The following is a 20,297-nucleotide window of genomic DNA, read 5'->3' as shown; positions in this document are numbered from 1 at the left end:
GCAATCCTCGGGTGGACTCCATCTCTGATGTGTAACCACTTCATTTGCAGTCATGTGGCAGGCACACAGTATAATAATAGTATGTCAATTCCAGTTCCACATCTCCGTTACCAGCAGATGGGGTCTTGGTTAGTTCTCTCTGTTTGGCCATTCCACCTGGGGTGGTAACCGGATGTCAGGCTGGATGATGCGCCTGAGACCTTGGGGAACTTGCGAAACCCAAGTAGAGAATTGGGGACATCTTTCAGAGACCACATTGATAGGGATGCCATGAAGTCAGAAGACGTGAAGCACCATGAGGACAGCAGTCTCGAGGGCATGTGGAAGTCGAGCTAGGGGGGCGCTGTGCGGCATCATAGAAAATCTGGGAACAATGGACATGTTGATTATACCCTCCGGGGATAGGCCGGTGACAAAGTCGACCGAGTTGTGGGACCAAGGAAGGCTTGACAGAGACAGCGGCTGAAGAAGACTCATAGGTGTGATGACTTGGACTTGTTGCAAGCTGTGCAAGCATTGCAGAAACCCTTAATGTCTCTCGTCAACCTGGCCACTGGCAACGTTGCTAGATGACGTTAAGGGTATGGATCACGTAAGGATTGGCAAAGGGCCGCCACTGAAACACTGATCATGCAGTCTCTGGTACGAACAGACTGTTGGGAGGAACAGAAATGTGGTCCCAATGAGTATTTTGAGCCTTCAACATAAGATCTCTCCACATCCCCACAGGCAGTTTTGATGAAACAGGTGGTCTCTGTTTTTCACCTGTAGTTGAGTGTTTGTGAAGGCGTGACAGAGTGTTGTGATTTGAGTGAGAGTGGGTTCTCTTGGTCCCGGATGTCCCCATCGGAATCTGTGGATCAATTTTCCACTGGAACTGGAAGCTGATTGAAGTAAATACAATAATCTGTCCTAAATCTGCAGTAAAATACCAATGAAGTAGCAGTAAACGTTTTGGTGTCTATGACAAGAATGAAGACAAACTGGTCTTGATATCTTGATCTTGACCAGTTCCAGCGCTCTTTAAATCAGTGTCTCAGTCGGGAACATTGTCATGTGGTTTCGATATAAGACTGACATGTTGAAATGTAGCAAGTTATGTATTGCCAGGATGACACGCTGCAGGAGCTGCACGTCACCCATTTCTGCAGTCCTGGTCACTCTTTCTCACTCCCTCTATATAAAGCGGAGCACTTCAAGTGGCCATTTTGTAAGAAAAATATGTAAATATTTATTTTGATGCAAATTTAGTCTATTAATAAGTGGTATTTAATGAAAACAAAATGCACAACATGGAACTCCTCTTCACCTGTGTGTTTCATTTAATTCCTTTGGCAAGGAAACCATTTAAATACACTTTTATAGCAGAATATACAGATGGAAATGCAGATTTGTAACATTCATAAACTATTTGCATCTGGCCCTTTTTCTGTCTGCCGCTGTAACTTTTGGCTCATGGACAAATCTGTTCATGGCGCCTGCTCTGGAATAGTCATAAAAAATGACTGAAACCTGACTGAAAGTCATTTTGAGCATGTTCCAAAGAATACTCAGAAAAGTATGTTTAAAAAGTATGTTCATTGAAAACTAAGCAAGCAACAAGTACTAATATGGTATTGTAATTACATTTTGGTGTTTAATTACATTGTAATTGCAATTTCTGCTGAGTAAAGTGCAAACCAATGTTAAACAATTGCAAAGATTTATTCATTTTTCTATCTGTTTGTTGTTGGTAAACTAGGATTAGTGAGAGGATTTTTATGTGTTCAGTGGCAAAGTAATGAGAGAGATTTCCTTTCTTTTGGCTCTTTGAGGATAAAACAGTGCTACACAAAAGAAAGCCTGAATAAGTGACTGAAAATGTCCATCTCATCTCAATGAAGTAAAACCCTTTCAATCCTTGTTGACGCACCTGACCCATGTTTTCTCTCACTGACAACATACAGGCCTGTGAATCAATTCTCATTACTGGTCCAGTCTTGATGCTGGTCTCTCCCGGTTGGTCTCCATTAAGTTGTGCCGACGCTGTTTTCTGCGGTTCATGGTGGGATCTTTGTCAAACACCTCTCCAGAGAACAGAGCAGACACCATGTCATCAAACTCTCCACTCTTTTCAGCATCCAAGGGTTTCTTCATTTTTTGCGCACGGTCTCTCTTCAGCTGGAGGAAAGACACAACAGGTTTGATGAGCTCTGACATTGCGTGACATTTTTCTTTCATAAAATATTTCTCTGGTTCACGTCAATCCTATGTAGATGGATACAGATTGAAAGAGACTCTTGCCATTCCACGTCTCTCCAAACCCTAGCATGCAACCCTTTACTGTTTAAATCATCATCAATCTCATGCAATGAATCGTCTTGTCAATAACACTCCTAAAAAATCGCACTTTAATGTAAAAGCCTTATGTAACTCATACATGTACAGACTAAAATTTGCCAAAACCCACAACAGCTCATTTCCTGAAATCCCAGCACCAAGTGGTGTAGACCTGATATTGAAAGCAAGATTTATATAAAATCGCCAAATTTGTTTCTTCTACAACTTAATATCTCCTCCAGATTAACTTCTGTTGAAATTAAGATAAAGTGGGAACAGGAACTCCACATTCACCTCTCTGATTTTTTTATTTTTATTTTTTGAAAAAGCTGTATGTGCAATAAACTCATCGCCTGGCTGTGCAAGGTTTAATCTAATTCAATTCGAAGTTCTTTATAAACTCCACTATTGCAAAGAAAAATGATCAGCTATAACCCCTTATACAGTCTCTGAAAACTATGATGTTCTTTAACACCATGTAACCTGACCCGTATGTTCTGGTCTGGTCCAAAATTACAGAATTACTTGTGGCTCTTCTTTGATACACTTTCAAAAATAACTGGTCTAAAAATCAACCCATCCCCACTTATAGATATTTTTGGAAAATCACCTAGAGATGATGTAATATAGATACAAAAAGAGAAGAATATTATTGATTTTAGTAGATAGGTAAAACTTACCATCAAGGGATCTGTTGAAAAATTGTATTCACATTGGAAACCTCTTATCATATATATATATATATATATATATATATATATATATATATATATATATATATATGGTTTGTAGTAATTTAACCTCAAAACATTTTTTTTTTCCAAAACTCATGCTGTCCAGACAAAACATCCAGTCACCTGTGCCTCTTGCAGGGCTCGTTTCTCTTCCTCCTCCTTGCGCTTCACCTGGATCTCATTGGCTTGCTGGGCCTCAGAGAAGCCTGTGAGGAATGAATCAAAGATCCCAAAGAATTCGTCTGGCTGCAACTTAGACGGCTGTTCTCCAAAGTGTTTGAGTGCTTTTGCATACTAGAGAAGGAGGAAGAGGAATACATTCAGTTAAAAGACATCCAAAGTGGTTTGTTGTCTGAAGCATCATGATATAGTTTCTCCAGAACCAAATAATTGGTGTTCTCTGCTTGGTAAACTTGGGGGTAGAATTACAAACAATAACAGTGGGCGCTGCCTATGAGGCTACCTATGAAGCACCATTGCTCAGTATTGCTGTAGCATTTTGAAGGGGGCCTAATGTTATGTTTGTATAAGTGTGCAATCCAAGATGGTAACATAAACAGGAATTTTTCTTTCTTCCTTTTTTTTTTAGTTGCAGAGCCCATTTTTATCAAAGAGCTCAGCTTACAGCTGGACAAGAATAGCTTTCTGACTTTCTATATGGACCATGCTAAACTCGGCTGCGATGTCATTCCCAGCTCTGTTTCTGGAATGCAGCGCGTTTTTTTTATTATGTATGGCCCATCCGAATATCTTATACAGTATGCTTGTGACTCACATAAACAATAATGGAGATGAGGCAGTATGGATGGAAATGTATCAGTCACTCACACATTCTTTCGCTTCAGTGAATGACTCCTCAACCTCTGACAAGCTGAAGGACGCCACAGTTATGAAATGACTGACCGCAGGAACAAATTTGTCTTCAGGACTCCGGCACGACTGCTTCTGCTGAAACTGGAGTTCCTATCGGAGGCGGCGGAGATCATAACATTGCAAGAAATGTAATGAAAGAAATAATGTGAATAATACATAATCAAAAACGTACCGCCTCAACTTTCTTCAGACCTGACCGTAGATTGTTGATGTCTTTTTCCAACTCTATCAAACTGGAGAGTGGGGACAATAGAAAATTTATATATCAATGTGCTATTATAGTTGATTTCAGGGTCATGAGTTTGTCTCCATGACCATAGAATCTAGATGATACTTATATCATACAAGACAAAATCAACTGATATCAAGTTGCAATACAACTGATACTTTATACTGTGATATTTTATGTTTATATATAGAATATATAAACAAGTTCTATAACTTGTTTATATATTCTATATAAACAAGTTCTATAACTTGTTTATATAGAATATAAACAAGTTCTATAACTTGTTTATATTAAACAAGTTATAGAAAGGTCTTGCAACGGCACTTCAAACAAAAATATATTCTCCACAGTAGTCCCAGAAAACGGTGCCGTCATGACTGGTGGTGTTTCTAGTTATTTTATACGACATGAGCTTTTCAAAATGTTGTCTGTAGTAGGATACCGTTTACCTCAAACCCACAATGTCCACCTTTACATGACACAACAAAGATCATTCATGTGTCCCAAACTACTCAGATATCCCTTGAGATGAGAAGAACTTGTGTAACTGTCTCTTTAAAATTAACTGAATTCTGGAAACTTCAAGCCACACCAATCACCACTTTAATGAACCAACCGAAACTTCAGATGTCAAAGATAGGATTTTCAAAAGATCTACGCTTGTGTCATTTGAACAGATGATTTGCAAGACATTGTGATGCAGGGTTTATGTCAACATTACGATCATATTCATGGCCTTACTTGACTTTGGCAGCATCTGGCACATTGTGTAACTCGTTGTTGATGCCTAAAACATTCGGAAAGGTCTTCTCCAAGATGGTTATAATGTAGTTGAGTAATGTGATGTTTCTGCAAATGTCAAATAAACATTCAGTCATGCTTCACAATAGTTTACACAAACACACAACGGGCAGATCATTGTAGGAGCACTTTTTCTGTCAAAAGATTTTAATACGTTAACCTGTCAGCACTCGACTTGGTGTCTGCAATTTTGTTGAGGCTCGATAATCGGAACCCAAAGGCGCTCCCTTGCTGCCCTTTGTTCATGTAGTTGCCAAGGGCCAGGACGAGCTCCAGGAGCTGGCGTAGCGATTGACTTTTCAAGACCTCCTGAGAAGCAAGATGAAGTGCTGGAACCACAGAAGAAATAGTTAACTGAAATATCATGATGGTGTCGTGACACATATTGAAGCGGGGTGGACAACTGTACCTTGGATTTTCGGTTTAACCTCAGCTACTCTCTCAGAAAATTTCTTCTTGAAGTGCAGAGAGGAAAGTCTTTCTTGATAATGATTGATCCTGGGGCAGAAGATGATCAGATCAATCATTTTATAATGACTGTGGTTTTTGTCCATCTTCTAAAAGAGAGTGTAAAGGACACTTGCTACCCAAGCAAGTAGCAAATACCAGTGTTATGAGAGATTTCAATAAACATCAAGAGTCTGTCTAGAGAGTGTGTATTTTTCTTTTTCTCATGCGATCTACCTGAAGGCACCTTTGTTATACAATTGGTAGACTAGTAGGAGACGCAGAGGTTAAAGGATTAATAGTGTAGAGCAAGGGTGTCCAAGCCGGTCCTCAGTGGGTGTAGGCTTTTGTTCCAACCTGACCGGGACACACAGTTTCTCCAGTCAGGTGTCTGAAAACTGTACGCAGTTTATTGTCAGTCAGGCGCTGCTAGTTGCAGTGGTCACCTGATTGGTGAGACTGTTCGAGCTTGATGGGTTGAAAGAAAAATCTGCACCCACTACGGCCCTTTCAGGAACAGTTTGGACACCCGGGGTGTAGAGGTTTAGGTTAGATGTCCTTTATTTCTGCCAGTCCAAGTACAATCAAAAACGATCAAAGGATCTTGTCTTCTTCTTGTCAGTATGCAAATAACATGCAAAACAACTCTGTCCTTCTTTCTTCCTCTCAAGCCCAACTGGGAGGCAACAACAGTACCACAAGATAAACACCACAGCAGTTAATTGTGTATTTATGACGCATATTTTAAAAAAATAAATATTTTGCTCAAGCTAAGCTGGCACTGTTCACGTACCACAGCTGTTCTTTGAACCTACAAGGTACCGCTTAAACTGCTTTCTATCTCTTGAAATTAATCATGTCATAACTGTTCACTAAAATATCAAATATAAGTATTGGAATTATAATTGTTTTCATTCCTTCCTTCCTTCAATCAAATGCTGAAAGTGGACAAAATGCAGCTTATTAAAATGAAGGCATAAGGAAAGTTCAGACCAGAAATGCAGCCTCATGATGTCGAACTGTGAATAAATTTGCATTAACTTTTTTGGGGGACCACTGCGGACAGTATCTGGTGTCCCCCAGGTCATCCAAAAAGCAAGGGGACAGTACATATCTCTGCTAAACCAATGATTTCCACCTATGCTGGGGTTGTAATTTACCAAAATCTATTCCTTAGATGAATAATGTTAATATGAGTAGTGCTGATAAAAGTACTAAGCTTCATCACCAGCTGGTGGCATTAGGAACAGGGAATGAATGAGGAAACCTTCGAAGTACTGGCAAATCCACATTTTGCCACCATGGTCACATAAAAGTTAGTTCATTTCAGTGGGTCAATTGTATGTTGCGTTTAAGGAAGTCATGTCTGATTTCTTCCTTTTTCAAAGGAGAGTTGGCCCCTTTGATGTCAGGAAGTCGGGAAGAGCATTCCTAAATATCTAAATCCTGACAAAACTACAGAACACCCTCACAACCAAATCACTTCAAGGTTAGACGAAACCAAGCCTAATACAAAGCCTCAACCACTCAGTGAATTGGTGGTGGTATAAACATTGTTTTTTTCGATAACAATGTTCTCCTCAATAAAGCCCAAGAACATAAGCCACAGAACATGATGTACTTACCTGCTCATCTCATAGAGGAAGCGGTCGGGTTTGGCCATCCGGCCCAGTTCATGTTTGTGTTCCTCCAACAGTTCAATGTCACTCTTCTCTGGAACAAACTTAAGAAGCTGGAAAGCAAAAGAGAAAAAAGTCAAATGCACTATTTATTACTTATTGGCCATCCTTTCGTCATGTGGAGTCACCTGCTCCAGCATGTCTTTTGGTAAATCTTCTTGTTCATCCATGGTCAGAATGGCCAATCGAATCTCCTCATTGGTCAGCTTTAGCCTGGAACGCAGAGAAGTAACACCAAGTTGTTTTCTAGGATGAGAACCTGGGGCTTGGCCCTAACCCTGACATTTTTAAATGTGTTGGATAGTCTGATGAAATGTTGCCTATGGCGTCACAAAGCACCACAGGAGATGACAAACGTCCCCATGGCAACTGTCAGTATGTTTTGCCTTCAGAGTGAGAACATGTTGCATGAAACGAAACCCACAATAAACCCTTCCTTGAACAACAAACTCAAAACTAGCCAGGCCACACCTTGACCTGGAACATTCCAGGAATACTCTCTGTGCCATCCTCCCTTGATAGCATGCTTCATATCTCCGTCGAACGTACACCATCTCTACCATCTCTCACCAAGATATTGTTATTTGTACCACAATCAGAAAAATGCTCTTCATCAAACCTTGATTAAAATATAATTTTTACTACTATTATTTTATATATTAAGTGAGTCAATAAATTACATGTTACTCTATTGAACTCGAGCATCAGCAGGTGGCTGGGTCTCACGAAGTTCTGACACCACACACTGACAGTGTGCAAAGATGAGCACATGCAGCATCACAACAAGGCAAACTGCTAGTAGCCATGTTGTACTCTTCTTCTGCGAGCAAGTTGTTGCAATTCCAGCGTAGTTTCTTTAGTTGTGAACTCATTTTTGCACCAAAGCTTCAGTCTTTACTCTATATTGTACTGCCCTCATCCTGACAAACTGATGCTGGAGTGGTGATGGGCAGCAGGTGGCAGTCCTGCTACAACATGCAGACAGGATGAGTAAAGATGGTCCCATGTATAAAACTGAGGTTGTTTGTTCTGGAAATACATTAAAGTACTACCAAAGATAATGGTCTCACAACAATGTTCTTTCAAACAAGCAGGACTGAATATTTTGAAACACTCACCGAGACAGCAAGATGTTGCAATTCTGGGCCCTCCGACCATCAATCACAGATAACTCCTTGATCTTCTTTGCAAAGTTGCTGTCATCCTCATTATCTTTCTGTAGATATGGCCAATAGTTAGGACATAACAGTCAAATCAGTAAGAAATATTACACAAGGAATTATTCTCACCAGTGGCTTTTGGTAGGCTGAAAATGTCTTCTGAAAATCCTCTAAATCAAGTACCGGAAACACCTTCAGGTCATCAATGTCGGTCCATACAGTTCCATCAATTTTGTTCTGAAAGATAACATAAAGTACTTACATAAAATGAATCTCATCAGGCATTCAATAATAAATCTAAAACATTTTCGCTCCAAAGGCATCAAATAGTGTCTGCTTTCAAGCAACACCAAAGCCATCTTGTTCGCATGTTTCGCCGTCTGCAACATTCTGGCTCCATGGACACATTATCTTATCCCTTTGTCATAATTGCCTGTTTAGAATGCTTCTACTGTGTCATAAACTCAGAAACCAAATGGTACCTCGGGCAATTTGCTCCAGTTAAAGGACTTGAGAGGGTTTGAAGGTTTTGGAATATTCTTGCGCTTGGTGTTACCAAGAAGTGGCCCAGGAGGTGGAGGTGGAGGGGGAGCTAAGGCAGTATTGAAAAATAGTGGTGGGGCTCCAGGAGGAGGAGGTGGTGGTGGAGGGGGCGATGGAAAGATAGATGAACTTGGGGTATGCTGAACAAGACCAGCTGGAGGAACTGGAGTGCCTGCTGGAACACTGGAGGCCTGTGGATAACAGAGTGTGTTAGTGTTTTCTGGCTTATATGGCACACTGAACTGGTCGAACCTACTGAAATCAGATGTTGCACGTGAGCAGACAGCTGAGCTACTTGTGCTTTTGCCTGTTTGTGGTCATTGGTCTCCCGCTCCAGTTTGTCCTTCATCTTGTTCAACATTTGTACCATATCTTCTTTTTCCTTGTTTTTGGCTTCACACTCCCTCTCTTTTTTCTCAAGGCGCTGCAGTACATTCTGGTGCTCTGTGGGCCACAAAAAAGCGTGAGAATTCTCAACCAATGCTTGTTCAGCTTTAAATAATAAAGCTAGCACAAAAAACATTCTCAAAGCACAGATTACCTATGAGATGAAGGCATTATTATGTGCAACATTCACTGTTTTGCACTGTTGCAATGCCTTTGATTGTATTTGATCAGGCTGATGTACGATGACTGATACCAACATTGATATGATGATAGATCTTGTACCTGCAAGAGTCCTGGTAGCCCATAATCCATCAGAGGAGATATCCAAAACAATAATTGGTACCTGATTTGCTCAGCTTGAAAGTAACATCTTGCAATCTTGTTCTTCTGGAACTGGATAGAATGTTCCATCTGCATTGGACTCACGCAATTCACACTATCCTCCTGGATGAATTATGTTCAGCGGTGCAACACTAATGTTTGATTGTTGAAACTCAGAGGATTGACAAGGTCTTTCAGTTTGGGAAATGAGCAAGAGATACATTGATGCTTGGTGCTGTTTTGACGATGCTCGAAGATTCAGCCTAGAAGCAAAAGCTTAGCCAATAACCATGTACCAGTTTATCTTTTATACATTCCTAAAGTCACAATTGGTCTTCAGCTTTGTGGTTCGAGAGACCAGAGACAGCCAATATAAGTTTTCTCCATGTAGAGGCTGGGTTCTTCCTTGTAGATAGGAGGAGAGAGGCTCAAAATAAAAAAAAATATGAATGGAGTTTATTATGTCCCCAATGGGCCTATGCCAGGACGAAGAGCTTCTCGCCATTATGGGTCCAAAACCTCGTATTAATGCTTCTTCTAATAGGACGATTGACTGCAGACAAAAGTATCAAACTTCTTTTTTCATGTTGCATTTGCTCATTTTTGCAAAAGGTGTTTCAGTAATGAAATTTGTCTCTGTGGCAAGAAACGAAAACAAATCATGAACATTTCTGAATCAAAAGAATTTATCGTAGACAGCCATTTTGAGAGTGAACGCAGAGTGTATGTGTCTTGAGGTATGCGTAAATCACCTTTTCTCATCTCATCTGCTTGTTCTTTCCATTGTCTCACCTCGTTCTCCTTCACCAACCTGCGGATGAAAACAAACATTCTTTTTTTTGCTGAATAAATCTCCATTAAATGGTAGCTCCATTGAATGACCCGATCCTGCTGGCTCTGATTGAAATTCCAGCTCAAGAGTGGTGGTTTATGTCGCATGAAATGGTCACTGCATCAGCATGCACATCTGAATTGGATAGCACCATTTTGCATCATAAAAACAGTGGAGATTTAGTCTGTCATCTAGATATATTCTTTCAGATTTAAGGAAAAGTTACCACAGGCACTGTGGACTAGACCCCGTCTGCGACAGTTAAAAGCGATGCGCCAAAGTTTCACAGATAGGATGGAATTTGAATGTTAAATATAGTCGCTGAATGATTAATTACTTGCGAACAATGCTTTTAACATTGAAGTCTTCAAGGGGTGCAACGTCAGGGTTATCTCCTTGATCCGTTTGTAGGACAAGCTGCTGGACGATACGATCCAGTAGAACCCAGTACTGCAGAGTTGTGTTGGTAACCTTATCTGAGGACATATTTACTGATCAGCCTGGTGTCATTTGATACATGTGTATTGCGTGGTGTCCCTCACATGGCATCATAAGACAGTGCTGCAGCGCAGACAGCAGATGAGGGTAGGCTTCCGTGTGGTTCAAGTGCTTCTTGATGAGCTCAAACATCTGTGTTGCACTTTTAGTTTCCACGTGGACCTGAGACATTGAAATTATATTTGTAATGCAAATATTCTTAAATGCTGAATGTGGAAAATCTTCACATTAGCATTTTCAAGAGACAGAGATTGTGTACTGAATATTGCCTTGTCCAATCATCAATCATGAAAAGACTTACCATGTCAAAACGCTTTGAAATCTCAAGGTCATCTTCATTCCTTAGCATCTCAAAAAAATCCAGATGTCTGGAAGAAAACAGAAGCAGAGAAAAATATCAGCATCGAGTCATTAGGACTGGAATATTAGACCTACCTTTTTAATGTTTCATTTTCTTGGGAGCGTAATTTATCAATCACTGGCTGAATGCCGAGCATCAAAAACTCATAGCGCAGATGGATGCGGAACTCCAGACTGGTCTAACAAATAGAAAACATACTAGTGTTATTGGAAGCACTGACATGACGCTTTTGGCTTTTCCATTAATTTATTTACTTTTTTACAGTGGTGCATCAAGAGTATTATGAAGCCAAATGTGCGTAAGAAGTGCATATTTGACACTGCTTTCTAAAAAATTGATGGTGTTAATGTGCACTGACCTCTCCTGCTCCTTGGCTTAGCACAGCATTTATGAAGGACATGATGGCTGTCTTCAGATTCACTTCATCCCTGTAACGACCTGTTGACTTGTCCAAGTCCATCATTACGGTCTAGAACAAGTGAAAAAAAAACCTCTTGAACTTGTTTTATTTGTTTTATATATATATATATATATATATATATATATATATATATATATATATATATATATATATATATATATATATATATATATATATATATATATATATATATGAATGAGACAATTGAATTGTCTTTGGTGCCTTAGAAGTCGGTAGATGAGTTAAATGGCTTCCAGGACATTACTCAAATGTATGCCACAATCCAAAAGTCATTGAGCACGTTTACATGAGGTCTAAGAAAACGAAATTATTGAGTAAGTTTGCAGTTTTATATAATGCACGTAATCAGCTTAGTCTGACTACTACACAACGTGGATTATAATGGCTCGACTAACTGGCATGTAGCTGAGTAGCTCGACCAGGTGATTTGTGGCTGTGTGAGATTCAGTTACGTACCACAAGTAAACAAAGCCCATGACTGATCATGGTCTATTGATGCCAAAAACCTTCTATTCAATGAATGGAGAAGTTGTGTGTGTCACCTGATGAAGTATGTGTATTCCTTGTTCTTAACCAATATCGGCGGTGAACATGTAACAAACCTGATATCAGATGTGTTTTGAAACTTGCGATGACTGTAATCTGCAGATGTGTAGATGTGTTTGTCTTCAATGTCCTTCACACAGGTCATTTTTAATGTTCATCTCCACAAGAAGATTAGATGTGATTTGCTGATTTTAGGAGACAGCGTTATCACCATGTTAGCAACCGTTAGCATGGTTGCTAAGTGAGTCGGGGCTCACACTTGTGATTAAAGCGCAACTCTTTACTTTAGTTACTTCAACATCTAACATTGTATAACATCTATTCTATAATACCAAGACAAGAGAGTCTCCGGAATATTGAATTCTATTCAGAAACTTGCTAGCTTAATCCAGAGTCAGCGGCATAATACACTATTGTCTTCGTCGGGCTACTCTGCATGTAACCGCAGTAACTGGGGACTTCTTGTTTACGTACAAGCCCTCTATTTGTTGTCACTTTTTATGGAGCGAGGAATATACTCCATATGCTTTGAACTATTTTGGCGCCGAGACACAAACCAAGATGAAACGTCACCTTAATATATATGGAACATGTTGACGTGACATATGAACCATCGATAACTCTTAAAACATGGACTGGGGCACCTTGAAATATGTAGACCTGAGAAGAAACTTTTGAAATGTGAAAAAGAACATTTAACCTGGAATCGTGTTCGCTCCGCAGCAAACCTTTGGTAGTGCATCATGGCCTCCAGAACTTTCTTATGACCACCTGGAACCAAACACACGGCACCCAGGATCTCTAGCACTGCCACCTTCACAAAGGAAAAACATGTACACATTTAATGACGTAGCACTTCATTTATGCTCAACGTCACTATGTTCATGTACCTTAGTCTTGATGTTTTCCGTGGAGAGAGACTGTGCGATGATGTTGATACTCTCGCAATGTCCCAAAACGTGAGCCCGGCCTTGAGAGTTGTTCATTAGTGCTTTGATGCCGCCAATTAAAGAGGTGTGGATCTGAGACTCTGTAGTCTCATAGTTCATTGATTTGAGGAAATTTAGGATACAAGACAGTCCATCTAAATCGATGAACCTGGTCACAAAGCTGAGGAATGGCAGGAGGTGTCAAAAAAAAGAGTGTTATTGACATTCCAATCCCATCATGACTGGTAACCAACTATCTATTCTGTCACGTCAAGCAAAACCATCAACATTTGTGCTTGGCAAATAAAAAATTCTCAAGTCTCAACGAAGCAACCAGGAAATTGCATAATTTGTTCATTCATTGAGTGTATAAATGTTAGATATCACTTGTGAAAAATAATTCTACCATGTACAGGTAAACAGGCAAGCATTGCAGGTTTAATCTAAGATGTAAATGAAGACGCAATAATGGACAGCATCATGGAAATTGAAAAGCAAGTAGACATGCTTAAAGCATCGATTTTTTTTGGCATTAGTGACATTTTGTTACTGCGCCCGCCGATCACAGAGTTATGCATCAAGGATCTCCATTCGTGAGTGCACTAACAGAACAATGCTAAAACCGCTGTGCGTGCAACATAGCTTTTAGTGTTAGTGTTCTGTAGGTCCTTGGATAGGTAGGTCTTAGATTTGTGCATTACCAAGTAGCTCCTTTAATCTCTTTATGTATATGTATATATATATATATATATATATATATATATATATATATATATATATATATATATATATATATATAACCTGGAATCGTGTTCGCAGCAAAGGTTTGCTGCGGATATATATATATATATATATATATATATATATATATATATATATATATATATATATATATATATATATATATATATATATATATATATATATAAACTAATCATGAACAAACACTGTTATTTAAGATGCTTCAGGCATTGGTGACTAGCGTTTGTGATCAGTAGGAACTTCAACTTGTAATAAGAGTGAAATGAGAAACATTCTTATGATGACATGAGTGAGTATGTGAATGTGTGAGTTTTCATGACTGAAGAGAAAAAGAGAAAATAGTCAGCATGTTTGGATCTGGCTCATCCCTTTGACATTTTGTGCAAAGTGTTGTTTGGCAGTAAAAATCGATAAATGTTGACAACTTCTGCTTCTACAAATAATTAAAAATTCTGTACTATCACTGATAAACATGGCAGCAGCATACGTCAAATACATGTCCATTAGAATCAAACAAAGATACCTCATTGGTTGTGTTCTCAAAGCTGTCTTCAGACTTTCAACCAGCTTGTATTGTCCCTGCCGGTCCTCGCCTTCTAAAGTTTGGTTATTTCTCTGAAATGAATCAATTGGAAATCATTAAATTAAATTCGTGCAGGTTTGATTTTGTGGGAGTGTGATTATCCCCAATGATGATTTGTGTTGACAACATTGATTCACACACACCATTTACAATGCACAGACATATTTAAATCAATATATGGAAATGTGTCATTTTTTCCTATACAAAATAGACAAATCAATTCAGGATTTTCACTCACAGCTGCAATTGACCTCAGTTGGTCAATATAATACTCAGGCCAGCTGGTTGCATTCTTGTTTTGTTCTGTCTCCTGCAGAAAGAAACATATCAAAACGTACAGTTATCAGGAGGTGTCATTGACACACAGGGCCTCGACCATGAAGAGCTTGGCCCAGTTTTTTTTTTTTTTCTCCATTTAAGTACTGTATCTGTGTGTTTTTTCCATTGGACCAATTCTGCCTTCCCCATGGTGGAAACATTAACTGTCTGTGCTGTTTTTTTTTCAGACTTAATATGTTTGTCATTTTTGAATTGAAGACACTGCTAATATCCTGTATTTTTTGTCATTAATTTTGTCTCTGTGCATAGGTACCACTCTGATTCATTCACCTCAAAAAAGATAGACAGCGCCAAAAGGAAAACCAGCAGCAGAGGAAGCTAAACTTCACCTCACCATTTTCTTGCTGCAGTAGATGTGCCATTTTTTCTCTGGAGACAGATCAAACATGGCTGCTCTCCGGTCCTCAGTCAGGTCTAGTTCATCCTTGGGCACAGGAAGAGGAACATTCACATATCTCAGGGGACAGATACAGTTAGTGATCTGCAGACTTACCACCAGCTCAGTGAACATGACGTTGAGCTCCTGAAGCGGTGGAATTGGCAGAGTGGGCTCCAGGGCCGTCACAGTGTGGCTGTGGGTGATCTCAAGTGGATCATTGCCTTTCAAGCAGCAAGAGAATATTGACATCAGGGTGGAACCCTGACGCTGCTCCCCCCAAGATGCCATAGTTGCTGCCAAGCGTAGTAACAATTCGTCTGTTCAAAACAAATAGAAGACATTAGACAGCAGACAAGAGTCCTAAACAGGCAGAGTTAAATAGGAACCTTTCATTTTACAATGTTTTACAAGCTGTGACTGGAGTCTTTCTTCCCACAAGGTGTGGCTCAGCACTTGTCTGAGATTGGTCATATTTGTCTAGTCACCATCAAGGTGTAATTTATGTTTGACTCTTGGTATGTTGCTTGACTGAAAAAAAAAAAAAAACTTTTTCATTATGGGATTCAGTTACGTGTTCAAGCACCGATATTGACAACGCTGCTGCGTGTTCAGGTTCAGCCCTAAACATTTTTGTTGGATTCAAATTTGTAAGTGAGTTACCTGTCAGTTTGAGCCAAGGGGTGACTTCCAGCTGTTGAAGACCAGATTCTCACTTTACTCACCAGACAGCCGAACTGCTTAAAGTGGGCTTGTTTAAAGTCAGTTAAATAACATTCAAATGCTTTGACACTATATGCTTTTGTGTTTTTATCAGGTTTTTTTTTTTTTTTTTTAATCAAAGATCAGAGTGATAAAATAATATTATATTTTGATTTATTTATTTTTTCTGTGTTGGTTCGACATCCATGATAAGTATTTACATTTTATTAGATAATGCAATAAAACTGTATCATTAATGGAACTGCTCAGTCGCTGTCAAATATTAATAATATTTATATTTTATAATATTTTTCCTAGAATTTAGTAGTACCTGATCATCATTTCACGATGGACTTCATGAAACTGTATCATGTTCAGAGCTCAGTAGGTGGCGCTTTTGCTTGAAATATGATGTGACGTTTTGAAAACCAAAGATTTTAGAGCAGAGGGTGTCATCTAGTGGGCCCTGAGAATAAGGACACTGTACATGCACTTAAAGAACAGTAGTATTGATCTGTTAATGACGCGCCATTGTGAGAAGATAAAAATGTTGACAGGCAGCTGACAAAGTCACCGAACATACACTGCAAGATAGTGATGCTATTGCCAAACAAATGCTTCAAACTAAATGTATTACTTCGAGGTACGTTTTGTTCTGCTTGACAGGGAAGAATCCAGAAAGTATCACTTACAAATGACCAGAAGCGTAATTTGCTTTGCAGTCTATTAGAATCCAATCCATGAAAGTCACTGTGTCAGTGAGGAGCGCAAAACTGGGTTGACTGGTGTTACAGGAGAAGCTGGTTGTGTGTGAGAAGTGAGGTGAGGTGGATATGAATCAGCAAATCAAGGATAGACTAGTTACAGAGATCAGACAGCCCGATTCTTGGGTGTTGTAGATGTTAAAACCAGCAGCAGAGGAAACTAAACTGCACCTCACCATTTTCTTGCTGCAGTAGATGTGCCATTTTTTCTGGATATTTTACTGTCAATCATAACGACAACATTTCATCTGAGATATAAATTATGGTCTTTCCCCCCCCCAAATAAAAATGTTTATTTTCCTGAAAGATTCTCCCCTCCTTAAAGTCAACAGCGTGATCAAGTTGGTAGATTTACTTATACCTCTCACTTTACTTAGCTGTTGTTCAATTGCAGATAATGTCCTTATTGAAGGCGCTCACACTCTTGAAAATAGACCACAGCACCACTCAATTGACCACGTTCTTGCTTTAACTGGTTCTTTCAAACCTCATTAGTTACAGGTTAAATGAGTTAGCAGAAGTGGACTCGCCCACTACACACGCAAAATGTGTCTGTCATCAACCCAATGGAACACACCAATTGCATTTGTTCTGTCTGGCAGATACACTGTGTGAAACTATTGCCAATGACGGCACTCCCTGCAAACTAGGGCAGACACAGTTAACACTCATGGCTTTGTTTATTTTTATTCAACCTGAGACAAAGTGAAACATTTCTGCAGACTTTGCCACACACACACACACACACACACACACACACACACACACACACACACACACACACACACACACACACACATATATATATATATAGACTTCAAGTTTCATTTTAAGACAAATATTTTCAAGACATAAAAAGAGCTTTACTTTGTAATCGAATCCCTAATATATGTGTGTGTGTGTGTGTGTGTGTGTGTGTGTGTGTGTGTGTGTGTGTGTGTGTGTGTGTGTGTGTGTGTGTGTGTGGGTGTGGGTGTGTCCAATCTCTTAAAAGATTGTCTTAATCAGGACATCTGTCACTGAATACAAATGTGTTCACGGAGACGTATATTGATAATAAAAACATATAAAAAAAAGGTTATGCAAATGTTATGACCAAACATGACGCAAACTGTGAAACCAAGGATGAAAATGTAAATGTGCATTTCAGAGTTGAATATTTATATACATGTTTACGAAATAGTATCTGAAATTATTACACAGATGAATGTTCAAGAGTACTACTGCGATAATGGGTTTGGATACAGTTTTCAAAAAAGGTGATACTGAAATAGACAGTAGAATTATTGACTGAACTGTATGCAATTAAAAAGCCAGTAAGTGCTGTGCAAATGGCAAATAACTTGTCACGCAGCACATCGATTATGTTTTGGAGGACACCAAAATAAACATTCAATCATTGTAATCCTGAATATACAGATTATCATGGAGAATGATGTCAGTCATATTATTTGCATGGCTGCATCTGCAATATATTTTTTTCAAGGGCTTTGATGTCCTCTGCAATTTTTATATCATCTACATTTCAATTCAAGTTTCCAATTTTGTGTCTGGAAACCTTAACTAAGATAGTGGTTCCACGATTAATAAGTTAATTTTATGTCTTAATATTCACCATCACCTATTTATTGGTTGTATGTTCCCATTAGATTCATTTTACTGGCTTCAAATGCCTCACTTAATTGTCACTTTTATCACTTCCGTCTATTTTCAAAGTGGAAATGTTTCCAGTGCGTCACGGACTGCTTCTGCCCAGGTATGTCTAGTTGAGTCAATACCACACAGAAAGCTCAAACCTAATGTGATTCCCCCATGGTTTTGTAACAATGCCAGGATGAAGAGAGGTGTTGATGAGAAAGAGAAGCTCAGTAGAAACTGTGGAGTGAGTGCAAGAGAAAACATCAATGGGCTATTGATTCACCTATAAAACAGGGAGCAGACTGTTTCATTCGTCCATTGATCTGCTGACACACATGCCCATGCACTCATGCAACAATGATGATGCACAGTGAAGTCCGACAACAACAACCGTAATCCAAAATTATTATGTGACTTGGAGGACACTGGGGACACACTCTCAAAGCAGTGATGGAATAGTCGGACAAGTCCAAATCCAAATGATCAAATACAAATACCTGTTCTGGAAGACTGACTATCAGGCATGCAGGACTACAACTCAGATATATATACGCTGTATATTTATGTTGTCATCATTTTCGACCATTTTGTAATAAATTCCATTTAAAAAAAATACAAAAGTATACCTTTCGATTATTATAGCAAATCAGAGATTCTCATTTTCATTCAAAGGACCATAACCGATCAAGTCATATTTTTCAAAGGGTCCCATCCAATGAAGAAGAAATAGGGAAGGTAAACAGCAAATTACATAAAACTGAGTTTGGTTAAGTGATCAAGAAATCCATCCTCTGCAACAAGGCATAATTTCACGCATATTGTCACATAATTAAATTTTCAATGTCTATTTCTACTGAACAAAGGACACTTTCCCACCAGAAAAGACTCTGGGAGTGGATATGTGATGAGAATGAAATAAAGACAACACGTTTGTCACTGTCCGAATCCAATGTTTTTCATGTGGCAGTCCTTAGCAACAGGCATGTTTCCTTACCGTGGTGACAGCAATGATCCTATGAGATGCAGTGAGTTGTCATTTCTTGCCTTGATGGTCTCATCATCTGATTCTCCAAATTCACCTAGTTGTTCCTCCAGATATCTCCAGTGACACTGATGAATTGACAGGTCGCAGAGTAAAACATGTTTGGTTCTTATGCTTGTATTTCCAGGTGGAAAAGCTTTTGCTGTGGAATAGTTCCAAGGTATTAATAAAAAAAAATAAAAAAAATTAAATTAAATGTTCCTTATGTCGTGTAAAATATATAATCCAAATAAGCGAGTAGAGATTGTCACATGTCCGCACAGCTGCTGCTCTTCTGTCAACCTGGTGTGTGTGTATCCAGCCTGAGATTGTAGCGCGCTCAAAACACACATAACTGCATTCCTGCTTGTCCTGACGGTCACACCTAGACTTCACCCATTTGTGTGTGCGTGACGGTGTGTGTGTGTGTGTAACATGCGTGTGTGCGTGTACATTTCTGTCAGAGCACGCATGTGTGTTGTATGTGGAGTACATCATGTCTGATCATAAAATATCGATATAGCTGAGGAATTAACCTCACACAGTTCATCAGTTGCAGCATAGTACATTTTTCTTTTCTTTTTGTTTTTAAATGAACACTTGTTATTTTTGAGTGAGAGGAGAACCACATTTTGTCTTTGAAGAATGGAAGTGCAAGTTGTGACAGCAGACGGATCAGCTGTAACCAGTGCAATAAAAGATGTTCAGTATATAAATAATACACCTCACCACCTACCCATGCCATAAATAGACATCCATGAACATAATAATGTAGATACATAACGTATGTAGCACCCCTTGACATTGGTATTCTCAGAGAAATAAAGATAAACAGGCAGAAAACATCAATACTGTGTGTGGACAGATGTTGGGTTTGCAGCTACTATCAGGATGTGAACAGCACAGTACCCTGTGACTACTGATACGTGCGACTGATGCGTGTTATGTAACCATTTTTCCACCATTGAGTAATCTAGCGCATTATTATTTCCAAACACACACACACACATA

The 20,297-nt window shown here is 39.1% G+C and overlaps 1 protein-coding gene across 1 annotated transcript; it reads right to left on the bottom strand.

Annotated features, from left to right (window-relative positions):
- Nucleotides 1-954: 954 nt before the first annotated feature.
- On the bottom strand, nt 955-19,650 carry daam1a (dishevelled associated activator of morphogenesis 1a). Its single transcript, XM_053845483.1, has 26 exons — nt 19,260-19,650; nt 15,279-15,481; nt 15,120-15,209; nt 14,685-14,756; nt 14,387-14,478; nt 13,063-13,282; nt 12,873-12,986; nt 11,543-11,653; nt 11,259-11,362; nt 11,125-11,191; nt 10,868-10,985; nt 10,663-10,801; nt 10,246-10,304; nt 9,042-9,229; nt 8,725-8,976; nt 8,372-8,479; nt 8,201-8,298; nt 7,211-7,295; nt 7,029-7,135; nt 5,366-5,454; nt 5,117-5,285; nt 4,897-5,004; nt 4,099-4,159; nt 3,882-4,016; nt 3,177-3,347; nt 955-2,160 (listed from the first exon to the last, which is right to left on the bottom strand). The coding sequence occupies exons 2-26, from the start codon at nt 15,450-15,452 to the stop codon at nt 1,966-1,968; spliced, it is 3,126 nt and encodes a 1,041-aa protein (XP_053701458.1). The 5' UTR covers nt 15,453-15,481; nt 19,260-19,650; the 3' UTR covers nt 955-1,965.
- Nucleotides 19,651-20,297: the final 647 nt, after the last annotated feature.

Source organism: Synchiropus splendidus, chromosome 16, assembly GCF_027744825.2.
Source record: "Synchiropus splendidus isolate RoL2022-P1 chromosome 16, RoL_Sspl_1.0, whole genome shotgun sequence".
Taxonomy (NCBI): domain Eukaryota; kingdom Metazoa; phylum Chordata; class Actinopteri; order Syngnathiformes; family Callionymidae; genus Synchiropus; species Synchiropus splendidus.
Note: the sequence above shows the minus strand (reverse complement) of the source record. Positions and strands in the feature narration are given on the sequence as shown.

What these genes read in the sequence shown, in the direction of transcription:
- daam1a (XM_053845483.1), bottom strand. Translation starts at nt 15,452, where the DNA reads ATGGCATCTTGGGGGGAGCAGCGTCAGGGTTCCACCCTGATGTCAATA. An exon ending in TTCCTCTATGAGATGAGCAG is followed by an intron (nt 5,455 to 7,028) that starts GTAAGTACATCA and finishes CTTCTGCCCCAG; the next exon opens with GATCAATCATTATCAAGAAA. An exon ending in GTCTGAAGAAAGTTGAGGCG is followed by an intron (nt 4,017 to 4,098) that starts GTACGTTTTTGA and finishes CGCCTCCGATAG; the next exon opens with GAACTCCAGTTTCAGCAGAA.